General features: G+C 43.4%; 1 protein-coding gene across 2 annotated transcripts in view; it reads right to left on the bottom strand.

The window, feature by feature from the left end:
• Nucleotides 1-206: 206 nt before the first annotated feature.
• hmcn1 (hemicentin 1) overlaps nt 207-13,423 on the bottom strand; it is a 161,726-nt gene continuing 148,509 nt past the window's right edge. For both annotated transcript variants that reach the window (XM_010872514.3, XM_020049296.2), the window contains exons 92-105: nt 11,280-11,426; nt 10,981-11,118; nt 10,610-10,731; nt 9,233-9,470; nt 6,199-6,261; nt 5,853-5,972; nt 5,618-5,752; nt 5,392-5,505; nt 5,004-5,129; nt 4,608-4,736; nt 3,189-3,530; nt 2,282-2,401; nt 1,658-1,784; nt 207-1,420 (exon numbers count right to left, since the gene is read on the bottom strand). In XM_010872514.3, coding sequence (XP_010870816.2) covers nt 1,054-1,420; nt 1,658-1,784; nt 2,282-2,401; nt 3,189-3,530; nt 4,608-4,736; nt 5,004-5,129; nt 5,392-5,505; nt 5,618-5,752; nt 5,853-5,972; nt 6,199-6,261; nt 9,233-9,470; nt 10,610-10,731; nt 10,981-11,118; nt 11,280-11,426 — 2,288 coding nt within the window. In that variant the 3' untranslated portion in view covers nt 207-1,053. The remainder of the gene's footprint in view (nt 1,421-1,657; nt 1,785-2,281; nt 2,402-3,188; nt 3,531-4,607; nt 4,737-5,003; nt 5,130-5,391; nt 5,506-5,617; nt 5,753-5,852; nt 5,973-6,198; nt 6,262-9,232; nt 9,471-10,609; nt 10,732-10,980; nt 11,119-11,279; nt 11,427-13,423) is intronic.

Genomic DNA, 13,423 nt, shown 5'->3' with positions numbered 1-13,423 from the left:
ATGTTAAATGCTTAAGTGCAAAAATCCTACAGAACATACCAAACTGGTGTACGTAATGCCTTAATAACAATATTCCTTCTTTATTTATAAGTTTCAAAGTAAAAAAAGATTCAAAGAAACGTAACCTCTGTGTCTTGATTGTATATCTAATTTATTTCATATAAAACATTTATACAATACAGTATAGAAATACATTAACACAAAAATATATATACAAATCATAAAAAATAGAATACATCTTGGTACTGTGACTATAGATGAACTTGTAAAGTCATATCAACCTCTTAAAGTCGGTTGTTTTTTACAATAATAATAGCTACGGTTCCTATTTGAGACTGGCAATGAAGAATGGAGGGCATGGTGTATCCTGGGGATGGGGATTACCTGAGGAGAGAAAAAGTGTGACTTACATACAGCCAAACCTATCTCGCCAACAAGTCTCTACAAGCACCATTTAAAACAAAATGACCAGCTGTGTTCTCGTTTCTGATTTCACAATTTGTGTCTAACCAGAGTAGAGTGAAGTAGGGAACCGCCCCTTTTTTCCTATTCAAGCACATCCCAATAAGTTAATAGGTAGACGTAAATGAAGACTAGCTAGTATTCCTTGTCTCTTCCACATTGAGCCTGTGGAGGGCGGGAACCTACAGTCTGGGGCGACATCATGGGCCCTGGAGAGCAATCTGGGTCATATGGAAATATCTCTACACCTAGTGAAAGAGAAAATGGGACAGGATAAGAGGGCCAAACCTTTCACTCTAGAACCACAAAGCTCATAGGTATGGGAGGGAACAATATTCATGGAGGTCAGGCAAATAAGTAGGCGTTCACTTCTAAAAAAAGGGGAACTCGCTTGTGTGTAAACTTTGTTGTGCTCTAGGTGTGATTGTGGAGTCCTTCCCTATTCTTCCTCCAGGGTGTGGAGTTCTCCTCTACCACCTGGTTTTTGCTCTCACAGCTTTTATTCCTACTAGTTCCCGTTTACATTAGTGACAGCTTTCCAAAGCCCACACAGACATCCACCCCCTCGTTACTCTGTGTTTTAAAGTGCTCTCAGTAGGGGTAGGCGGAGACAGCGATATAGACGATGAAGGTGGTCTGGTACTCGATGCCGCCGTCGGCGCTGTAGGACAGGGAGCGGACCTTCATTCGGTAGGTGTGGGGCTCTCTGAGGGCCCGGGTTGTGAACAGCACCCCCTTCAGGTTCTCGTCTCGCAAGGCGAAGGGTAGCATCATGTCCTCGTCCACCACTAGGAAGGAAGTCCGCGGGTGCACCACGCTGTCCTGTGTGTACGCCACCAGCCGGATAAGGTCCTGATTCGCTGCTATGCCGAAGGGGAGGGACAGCAGCTTGTACTCCAGCGCGTAAGGGCTCAGGGCACATTCCAGATCGTTGGGCGGGCAGTTCTTCAGGCAGAATCTATGACGAAGAACACACAACATGGACGCTAAGTGCTTATGATGCATCTTATTCCAAACGTAGAATAAGTTGATGGAGAACGTGCTGCTATACAAGTGAGGGTTAGTGGTTGTGTGGGTTTGACAGTGACAGTATGGGTACATGATGTTGTGCGTGTGACTAGTGAAGAGGTGAGTGTAAGTGTGTGCGTATGTCCATGAGTGAATGTGACCATGTGAATCGTGCAGTGAATTTTACCCTGTTGCTGGGTCTCTCTGGTAGTTGGGTGGGCAGGGTGTGTCGATACACTGGTAACTTCCTCTCATGTTAAAGCACATCCTGTTGTTTCCACACTGGATGTTCTGCTCTAAACACTCATCTATGTCTGCACGAATACAACATGTAGCAATACATAAGATGTTGAGTATACTGTATAATTAAGCAATAACATACAAGGGATGTGATTTATGGCATATATGCCTAGGACTTGGGCACAACACATAGCAATGTACCTGGATACATTACTTTGCTGTGGTACCAAAAACATCCCCAAAATTCTTTATTACAGTATAGTCCTCATATGTACGCATTTAGAAATAAAACAGTAAAAAACAAAGATGTAAAAAGGAGTGTGTGGACACTTTAAAACGTCTGGATACTAGAGACACAGCGTAAACATTTCTGTGGTGGGTTTGCATTAATCCCAACCTTTTAGACAAGTATGTTTGATTATTTTTCTGCATCAAATGTCTTCAATGAAATGTGTATTATCATAGTAGGGCATGAATACATTCTCTTAGAGCAATGATGATAAATGGATAGCTGGAAAGAAGTGTGACTGATTGAACCGGTGGTTGATTGACATGGAGGTGTCTTGCTCACCTTGGCAGGTCTTGCCGTTGGTCATAAGGCGGTAGCCAGCAGGGCACAGACACCTGTGGCTCCCTGGAGTATTCATACACTCATGCTGACATGTGTCCTTCACCTCACACTCGTTGATGTCTATAGCCACAAACACACACATCATTTTATCCAATGACTGTTCCTGAATTTAGGTGACATTTTGGGAAAAAACTGAGCGTCTCGCTTTCAAAATAACAGAAAGGTATTCTTCAATAGCCAAAACATGCCACTAGACATCATCATTGGGATGGGTCCCAGTTGCTTATACAATGCATATACATAGGTGATTTGGCAGTACAAAGGACTGACGTACTTATTTTTTATTATATTACAGTTAAAGGGGCAGTTTGTAGTATTTTTGCAAAGTAATATAAGAACATTTTGAATGATAGTGTTTCAACACCATTTATTCCTCATTATGTATTTTGGGTGCAAGCAAAAGTGCACCTTAAAATTCTGAATTTCAGCCAACAAGACAAACTAGCTTATTTTGTAAAATGAAAACACTGAGCTATATCTCCCTTTCCGTCACTAAGGCATGTGATTTTCTCTCCTCAAGCGCACAGACAAACTATGGTAGATGGGGGTAAGTGAAGCCATTTCTAATGGCATGTTTTTGAAAGCTACATACATAAATCAATGACCCAGTTCACACAAAAAAAAAAATATTACTTTCTTTTTTCAACCTACTTTTGTCATTTCAAATTGTTGGCATGGTGCTGCTGCTGCTGCTGCTGTTATTCTAGAATGACTTGTTATTATTGCTGCATATAACGTATGAGTAACAAGACATCAAACCCCAGCTAGAACAGCCAAACTGCCAAGCACGCCTCCTTTCCTTTCAAACTCCTCCCCCCTCACCTCTGCCTGCCTCCTAAATATTTACCTAGGCAAATGCCGACCCTGGCCTCGTACCCCTGTGGACAGAACAGGGCCTCCTTGCGGCTACGCTGCCTATACCTCCCCCCCGTGGCAGCATAGGAGGGGTAGCTCTGGGAGGCCAGGCTGTGGTACTGCCGCCGGAAGGAGCTCCGCTCGGAAGAGGCCTGGGAGGAGTGGTAGCCGTACGAAAAGCTCTCGTAGCTGGATGAGAGCCTCTCCAGCCCGGCGCAGGACTTCCCATCCCCTAGCAGGTGGCGCCCCGGCGGGCAAACACACTCGAAGCTGCCCAGCGTGTTGAGGCACCGGTAGGCGCAGGGCTGGGGTGAACGCTCGCACTCGTTAACGTCTGGCAACGTCACCGCACCAAGGACCAGCACCACAGAGAGAGGATGTCAGGGGGGAAAAGAACAAGCGGATAGAGTGATGAGAAGAAGGGAAGATTAGAAAAGAGAAGAATAGAAGAACATTAGTAAATGTTTTGGGAAAGAGGTGGATATGCAGAAGGTGAAACGTAGATGGATTGAGGAGGAAGCAGTAAATGAAGAGGCAGATGCCGAAGGCGAATTAAGTGGTGCAAAGAGAAGAGGAAGACAAGAGGATGGGGAGGAGAACAAGGGGATATGTCAATCACCCCAGCGTATGACCATACATATCATGTCCCTGAGGCAGAAATGTATTGAGCTAAAAGTGGATGTTTTTAGTGGGAGAGTGACCACATTACATCTCACACTAAACAAGAGTGCTTCAATTTAACATCTTGCACTAACATATTGCAATTCCCCATCTACATCCCCACAGGTTTACTAAATAGTATTTTAATAGTCTCTTAACGCACTCTGCCCTTAGTTTAAATGCAACACTATTTATCAAATTCGATTGAACAAAACTAAGGAAGTATGTCCAGACATCAATGCAGGAAGGACGTAAAGGGGCTGTGAATGTATGCCATTACAAAGCATAGTGACCCCAGGCTTGATGGAACCCAAAGTGAAAGGTCAACAGGTTGAAGGTAAAAAGTTAAAGGCAAGAAAGTGACTTTGTGAAAGTGAAGCAAAGAGGGAGAGAGAGGTGCTGGCCTTGTGTGGACAAACTATTTCCTCTGTGAGGTTCCTTTTATTGTCTTTACCTTGCCGGTTGTTGCCATTGTCTTTAAATAAACATCCACTCCAGTAGTACTGCCAGTTTCAATTATCATTCAGATGGTTCCAAGTTAGTAAGTGAGGCTTTCCGTATCAGATAGCTAGCAGTGCATTTGTGACGTCAGCATTGGCCAACAGAGGGAGGATGTGATGTCACACCTGGCTGGGGTATTATTTATAAGCTTTAAGCAAAAACAGGAAGACAGAGAGAGAGAGGTCTGCTGGCAGAAGCGGGGCAGCTGAGGACAGTTGTGCAGGGGTGGGGGGTGAGAGGGGATACATACCCAGACACGGGCGTCCTACACCCTGAGAGCGGTAACCCCGGGGGCAGCTACAGTGGTAGCTCCCTCTGCTGTTCTCACAGATCTGGTTGTATCTGCACTGGTGGGTCCCGTCTCTGCACTCATCAATGTCTACAGGGAGCAAAGACATGGGGATAGTTTAGGCTGAACATACATATAGGACCCTAAAAACATTACCCCACCAATTATTAAATAAAAATGGTTCACAACAGAAAGTGCAATTAACACTAAAACAGAGTCTCTCTGACTTTTCTCTCGACAGTACGTCTTAGGGGAAAGTTACATTCAGAAGTTCTTGCAAAGATCCAAAAGTCTAATATTTGGGGCAGGGTAGGGGGTGAGGTAAGAGGAGCTGATGCTTAGCTCTGTCACACTCACCCAGACATGTCCCATTGGCCCCTTTAGTCATGCCTGTGGGGCACAGGTCAATACAAGTGTAGCTGCCTCGAGTGTTTTTACACTGCTGGTCGGAACGACACACCCTTTGCCTGCACTCGTTTATGTCTGGAGAGAGAGATGGAGAGAGAGTCATTTTCCACAAATCATTCAGACCCACAAAGAATTTGAAAACATTGGAATGTTAGGTGAAATACTGCAATGGGCGGTCACAGCAGCAAGGTTTGTGACCGGTTGACACCTGTTTACAGTTGAAAAGGACAACTATTTGTGCAGCAACAATGTTGGAGGAAAGAAAAAATGAAAGACATATAGAAAAGGAAAAGGATTGGTATTTTTTTCGACCAAACCTGTGGTTCAGTGTACACACCTATGCAGCGGCGGTTCCTGAGTTGGTAACCGGGCTCACACGCACATCGATAGCTGCCAATAGTGTTCAGACAGTGCTGGTTGCATGGGTTGGACTCCTGGCACTCATTAATGTCTGTAAAAAATTCAACAAAATCAAATGAACATTGGTTTTACTCTTGCAAAGTAAGGGGGGTAAAAATTATGTGGGAGCTACTGTCAATGTTGAAATTGGAAAAAAGTGTCACCTTGGCAGCTATGTCCATCAGCTGTCCTCCTGAAGCCCCTCCCACAGTGCATCACACAGCGGTAAGAGCCTATGGTGTTCTCACAGTCTTGTCCACCATGGCACATGTGCCCACCCAGAGAACACTCATCAATGTCTGAGGACACACAGAGAGATTTCAGAAGAGGAGTAGATAGACCCAAGTGAGGTGTGTGTACATTCCACATGTGACGTGTGTGGGTGTGTGCGGGGCGTACCCTGACAAGTTCTGCCATCAGCAGAGATGGTGAGTCCCCGAGGACAGGAGCAGTAGTAGGTTCCCATGGCGTTGTGACAGGCGTGAGAACATGGGTTCCCCTCCGTACACTCATCCTCATCTACAGAACAACAGGCACAATAACTGTGTGGTTTTTAATGTGACCTATACCTTATGACCAATGGCTCTGTCGTCATAGCCCTAAGATATTATCTTTCATCAATACAGCGTGTCTCAGAATAAAATGTGGATTTAAGTGAATCATACTGGACCTCTAAAAAGGTACACTTGTCAAACACTGGTCATTTACATAGGGTGTGTTAAAATGAGAGATTTGTTATGATTACCAGAGCAGTAGGGCCCTGCAGGGTCCAGCCTGAAACCGCGTGGACACTGGTTACTACGATCTCCTGAGAGAAAATGTAATATGATTGTTAAATGAAAGAAATAGTGAGACAGAAAACAGACAGAATGACCAGACATAGACAGACATGAGAAATAATGAGGAACAAAAAGAGACCTATTTGTCATAGAAAAGAATCAACAAAAAAAAAACCTTCTTACACATTTCAGGTAACACATCAATTAGTAATAATGGCATCTAAAAATGTACTATGAATGAAACCCTGTGGTGCTGTCCAACTCCTGGTACCAATGGTAATGTATTGGGTTACACTGACAAGGACTACTTAGTCCTGAGTATGTCAGTTGGTAGAGCACTACGCTGGCAACATGTGAGTTGTGGTTGGGATTCACTTGGGTTTGAAATGTTATAGAGTTCAACATTTGTATTTGTGAAATACCCATTGAACGGCAATTACGGTGTAGCTAATTTGTATTTACAAAAGCAAAAGGGAGAATATTTTTGTTGACTTAGAATAAAAGCTGCAGGAGGCACAAGGTGGACAAAAACACCATTGCCCTTATTGCAATTATAGCAGAGGTAGGTACCATGCTTGGAATTTCGTCATTTTAGGGACAAGGCCATTTGGCCTTCGGTGTCACAAAAATGTTTAGAGCACAAAGTCCATAGACTGAAATAGAAGGATTTGGAGCTTCCAAATAAACAATTTGAATTGTTGACAAGAAAAAAAACACGCATGACATAAAAACTTGTGATATGTTTTTTCAAGTACAACCATAAGCAAAGAGCTGTACACACATTCGATACAACGTGTTTTGTTGCTGAATTGAGGAAAACAAGACCTGATCTTGGGTTTCGAATATCCGTTGAGTATCCAATATTGAATATCAAACCAGCGTTACCTTGGTTTTTAATGCAACTTCGAATTAAATTTTAGACCAATTTCACAATGACCCATGCCAAAAAAACATAAGGACACCAGTTCAACTTAAGTACCCACAGTTGTTGGAGCAGTACTGCTAGCAATAACATTACTGGTGGTACTTCACAAAATTATCGTCTGTTATGGGGTGCAATACCGCAATATTTAGGTTTGATCCGATACCAAGTATACTAAATCTTAATGCATTTTCATGACCACTAAATTATTTGCAGTCATTGTAAGGTGATAGGTACAATTTCTACCTGCCACCTGTGGGACCGCCTTAAAAGGCAAAGTACAAAAGGTCTCCTGACCTTAATATCATCGAGCCACTCTGGGGAGATCTCAAACGTGCGATTCATGGAAGATGACCAAAGATTTTGCATGACCTGGAGGCATTTTGCCAAGACGAATGGTCAGCAATACCACCTGCAAGAATTTGGGGCCTCATAGACAACTATTACAAAAGACTGCACGCTGTCATTGATGCTAAAGGAGGCAATACACAGTATTAAAAACTAAGGGTATGCAGACTTTTGAACAGGGGTCAGTTCATTCTTTTCTTTGTTGCCATGTTTTGTTTTATGATTGTACCATTCTGTTACGACCTATAGTTGAATGTGAATCTCATAAGAAATAAAAGACGTGTTTTGCCTGCTCACTCATGTTTTCTTTACAAATGGTACATATATTATCAATTCTCCAAGGGTATGCAAACTTTTGAGCACAATTGTATATTAGGCAGCAAGTGAACATTCTGTCCTCAAAGTGAGCAACTTTGACAAAGGCCAAATCTCTTAAACTGCAGCACTTGTGGTGTGTTCCTGGTGTGCAGTGGTCAGTCCCAATCAAAAGTGGTCCAAGGAAGGAAAAGCGGTGAACCAGTAACAGGGTCAAGAGCGGCCAAGGCTCATTGATGCACGTGGGGAGTGAAGGCTGGCCCGTGTCGTCCGAACCAACAGACCAGCTACTGTTGTTCAAATTGCTGAAAAGCTTAATGCTGGTACTGATAGAAATGTGTCAGAACACACAGTGCATCACAGTTTGTTGCGTATGGGCCTGCGTAGACACAGACCAGTCAGGGTGCCCATGCTGACCCCTGTCACTACCGAAAGCCCCCTACAATGGGCACGTCAGCATCAGAACTGGAAGACAGAGCAATGGAAGAAGGTGGCCTGGTCTGATAAATCAAATTTTTAGGAATGGTTTGAGGAGCACAACAACGAGTTCAAGGTGTTGACATGTCCTCCAAATTCCCCAGATCTTAATCCAATCGAGCATCTGTCAGATGTGCTGGACAAACAAGTCCGATCCATGGAGGCCCCACCTCGAAACTTAAAGGACTGCGAGGTGGGGCCTGTGTATATATACAGTAGATCAGCAGATCCTAAGACGTTAGACTCTGCTGCTAACGTCTCGGTGCCAGATACCACAGCACACCTTCAGAGGTCTAGTGGAGTCCATGCCTCGACAGGTCAGGGCTGTTTTGGCGGCAAAAGGGGGATCTACACAATATTAGGCAGGTGGTCATAATGTTATGGCTGATCGGTGTGTATACCTGGATATTCCTTGCCTCTATGAAAAGAGTCTGCCAGTAAACTCTGCCTCTGTTGTCGGTGGTCTGCCTGAGGCATTTCCCTCCTCCCATCTTTTCTGTTGCAGCTCAGAGTTCTTTCTTGTGGGTTTATGCTAAAGTCCCCATAAATTAGACCTAGCGACGTACCTGGGTCATACAGACCGAGAAAATAATTCCCATATTGTCAGCATTCCCATATTGTCTGTTAGGTGAAATAGCGCAATTCGCAATCACAGCTGCACTATTTATGACCCTTTGAAAGGAGGAAAGGGAAACCAGTGGCGCAAAAACAACATTGATAACTTAAAATGGCGCTCCAGCGTACATTTTAAGACAACTAACTGACTTCTAGTGAGTGCATTCGAAAAAACCCAACATCTGATAGTCAAAGGTTATCGGCAAAAGTAATGGCTGGAAAAAAGACCGTAAAATAAAACACGAACCATAATAAGCAAAGTTTACACAAAGACAACAGAAGAAGTGGAACTATTTTAGTTTATGAAAAGGACATTAACTCACCTTTAGTGATGGTGGCGTGGATAGTGTATTCCAAGACCTCCTCTAGGGGGTGGTAGTGGGTACTGATGGCTGAGGCATAGAGTGTCTCCACCAGGTAGGGCATTTTGCCCTTCTCTGGGTCGTAGGTAATGGTGTGGTTCCAGGAGTAGGGCACACTGACCCGGTCTACACTGAACATCCGGTCAGACAGAGCATAGAGCTGGCCTGGACCAGTCTGGATGTAGTCTTCTGTGTAGTCCTGGGTCAGACGCAGACAGCATGGGTAAAAGGAATCAGTATAATATAGGATAATTATCTGACCAGTTGTCTCACAGGAGGAAAGAAACCTTCTTCTCGGAGTGCAGGATTTTGTCTATTAAAATTGTGTAGGCCCCCATCCGAACAAATTGCCATATAACAGAATATAGGTTTTTTAGACAAAGCAACTCTCTTGGATATCAATATCACTAATATGCTTACCATGTAGACTGCAGCAGTTTTCTGCCAGGACAAACTACCTCTTAACACCTACCTCTTCAATTAAACAAAAAGTCTCTCCTACCTCAACCTGCCCCTGAACATCCTTCCCTGAATGGATAAGAGCTAGAGTACATCGACACCAAGAATATCTTGCTATATGGCTTGACTGCTCACTGTTATCCATACCAATATCATCCACCTTCAGTTTAAAGACCTGGTTTCCTGTTGTGCAATAAGGCAGCCTTCACCCAGACCGCCAAGTTTACCTATGTAAATATGACCATCATGTGAATACAAACATCTTGCCAATCCTCAACATTAACTGGCCCTCGTAACACACTGAACCAGTAGCTAACTTATCCACCAAATCCCTTTTAGGAACAGGATGGTGCACGAGCAGAGTGAGTGCCCTTCCCTCATGGTGGCATGGTGGAGCAGACACACAGGTGGTTGCATAACCAAAACCGTTGGATCTGGTCCATTTAGGAGCGTCAACACACTACTAGGATTTGTGCACCCTGGGGTTGTGGCATTGACTCCCACACGCCAATCTGCCACTGTAGCAAGTACATAGTTAGGGGGAGAATGAACGACCGTGCTGAGAGAGCTCTTGAATTACCCCACTGTAGTACCTGGCATTTGTTGACATTGAGACACCTGTTGTTGACCCGTAAAGTCTAGAACAGGACGCAACATCCCAGCCTATTTGGGGACCAGGAAATATTGTATGTAACTGGAAATACTTTTGGAATGCACAGTGTTGCACTGCATGTACCAGCCAGCCTGGTTGGCGGTGCTTCCAGTCGTGCTCGATCTGTTGATGGGCCTTGTAAAACTGAATTGTATACTGAGCTCAGGTGTGCTTATGCTGAGCAAACCCAGTAAGGTGCCATATCGAAATGACCAACTTGCGATTACCTTGATGCTGAGGTCAGCATTAGAGGGCAGCTGCAGGACGTGTCCGTTCACCACGACATCCAATAGCAGCGTTCCATCCGAGTCCATCCCCCGAACCACGTGGGTCATCCTCAAGATCTCACCTAGAGGATGACCATGACACAAAACCTTTTAATAAGTTCATCACTTCCTTTTCTGTTTTCGATCCTACAGTGCTATCCCGTTTAGGGATGACAAGTGGAATTCACAAAGACGCACCCATACACCAAAAGGTGAATATCCTAGGTTTTATAAGCCCATGCAGGCTGAGCATCCAGGAACACGCATTACACTTTAATTAGAAATCCAGTCAACCACTCGCTCAGATCTGAGCGCTTCCCCTTCTCTCTCACCTGTGGCAAACTCCACCTGAGTCTCCCGTCTGAAGACCCCACTGGTCAAAGAGTAACCATTGACAGCCTCCTCTAGCTCCTGAGCCGTGGTCCAGTAGATAGGGTTCAGGATGGAGATAATTTTTCTCATGGCCGGACCTGGAGTCAACAGGTCAGAGTCAGAGTAATTTGGGAAGATTTTATTTCAAACAGGGTAATTCATTTGAATTGTCAATTTGAGCAGATCACAATGGAAAACAGAACAGATCCTTATAAATCATCCTGTACAACTTTATTCCATTTAAAATGTATTAACTAACCTAGGCTCCGGGGCACATTGGAGATAAAGGCCTGTATAAACCTGCCTCCTGATTGGTTGTCAGAGATGGTGGCATTGAGGATGGCGATTCCAAACTCTACGTCGTTGATGTTACCTATGATACTGCCTTTCGCCCTCCTGGGCCCGCCTGGAAGAGACGACGGGAGAACAGGTGTTGTTACAAGACCCCGATGTTCTGATACCGTTTGCCAGTGAGTAACATCTGTAAGTTCAAAATGTGCACTGATCCCCCCCCACACATCCAACCCTTACACAAAATCACACACAATACTACAGTTTTATGTATACACTATTTAATTTTACCTAGTGGCTCTGGATCTGACTTTGCATATATGAATGGACTCTGCGTGTATGTGGATCTTGTTGAGCACTGCTAGGTAGAATACTTGTGTAGGTGCAGAGCCTGTGGTACTGTACAGAGCTAAAGTGCCCGGTTCTCTATGCATATGGACAGTTCCCCACCAAAGACGGGGGATCAATCCAGAACTCCACCTCTCAAGATGTGCCTCCTTCTCCGTACAGTGTCAAAACTCCTTAACAAAATGTACTGATCTTTAACCAAAGTACACAAGTAAACTGTAAATAACAAAGATGCCTGTCGGTCGCTTAGTATAGCGTATGGTGCATTCGTCAGGGGACTCATTTGCCTAATCTTCGCAGGTCTTCAGACTGCGGTGGAAACGCACACAACAATGGGCTGAAGGAACCCTTTAGTTCCTTGAAAAGCAGTTCCTGAGACTCAAAGTTCCGGGTACTTTTTGGTGGAAACAGGGTTTATGTTAAAGTTTGTTGACAGTTTGAACTTGTAATAAATTATTGGTAGAGTCCGAAGTTCAATCAAGATCTTTTGAATTTTTACATATGCATTTTGTTTTCTTTCACTGTGTAACACTCATAAAACCATAAATCACCTACTTACAGCCCACTCCCCATACACTTTAAACACTGAATTACAAACTTTTCATAGCATATGGAATGGTACCATTATAGAAACTCATATAAAAACTATGGGAGAAAAAACACAATATTAAGTAGAGATAACATCAAAACATCATACTTTGGTTCTCATTTTCAAATTTCCACCACGCATCAGCTCTAAAAGTGTTTATGGTACAGGATATTTTGAAACAACCCCTAATTCAAGAACATCTAAATCCATATCCCCATACATTCAAAATGTTTGAGATCAAAGTCTTCTCTATACAGAATGATGCTACATGGATGTTTTGTCCATACAACTTTGAAAAATTATCATGCATTACATTTGTTCAGTTAGGCCTATTTAAAATACTGTGATATGAAAAATACAGTGATTATTTGATCTGTAACAGGGATATTCAAATTGGAGTCCATGGGCCCCCGAGAGTCAACTAGAAGGCACCAGGTGCCTACTTTTTATTGATTTTGTTTCTTTGATGAACAATACACTATATAGGTTTCATTATACACCACAGAATACAGTAGGGCTTGAAAGTATGTGAACCCTAAAAGGACAGTCATTATTTTTGTATGAAATATTAAAAGAAACTCATAAAATCTGCATCTACACACCAATTCGTAACAAAGACATTCCAAATAAAGGACACAAACAAAAGTGCTTTACTTAACAAAACTCTGATTTCATGTGTGCACAAATATGTGAACCCCTTCATTCCGTAGCTTTTGGCACCTCCATTAGCTGCGATAACTTGGAGTAAACGTTTCCATTAGCTCCACTGATCAGTTCTGACATATTTTCTCTCCTTACAGAACTCAGACAATTAAATGAGGTTTGAGGGGGTGCGCTTCTTTGGTAGATTTGCTTGAATCATTTGGGTCATTGTCTTGTTAGAAGACCCATTATGGGCACAGCTTTAGCTTCTTGATGGATTTGCTGATTTTCGCCAAACCTAGGGGTTTTGATTGTGACCAAAAAGGTTAGGACTCTGTCCAGAGTATGGACTTCCAGAAACCACAAGGGTTTCAAGTAAAGATGGGCAGTTTGGTTCTTTTACAGCAGAGGCTACCTCCTAACAACCCTCCCATGAATGCTATTTGGGTTCAGTGTTCTTCTTAATGTTGGAGCGTGCACAGTAACCTGAGATGTAGCAAGGTAGGTCTGCAAATCTCCAAATGTTTTGTTTA

Source organism: Esox lucius, chromosome 8 (assembly GCF_011004845.1).
Source record: "Esox lucius isolate fEsoLuc1 chromosome 8, fEsoLuc1.pri, whole genome shotgun sequence".
NCBI classification, from domain to species: Eukaryota; Metazoa; Chordata; class Actinopteri; order Esociformes; family Esocidae; genus Esox; species Esox lucius.
This window is presented reverse-complemented; position numbering and strand designations above follow the sequence as displayed.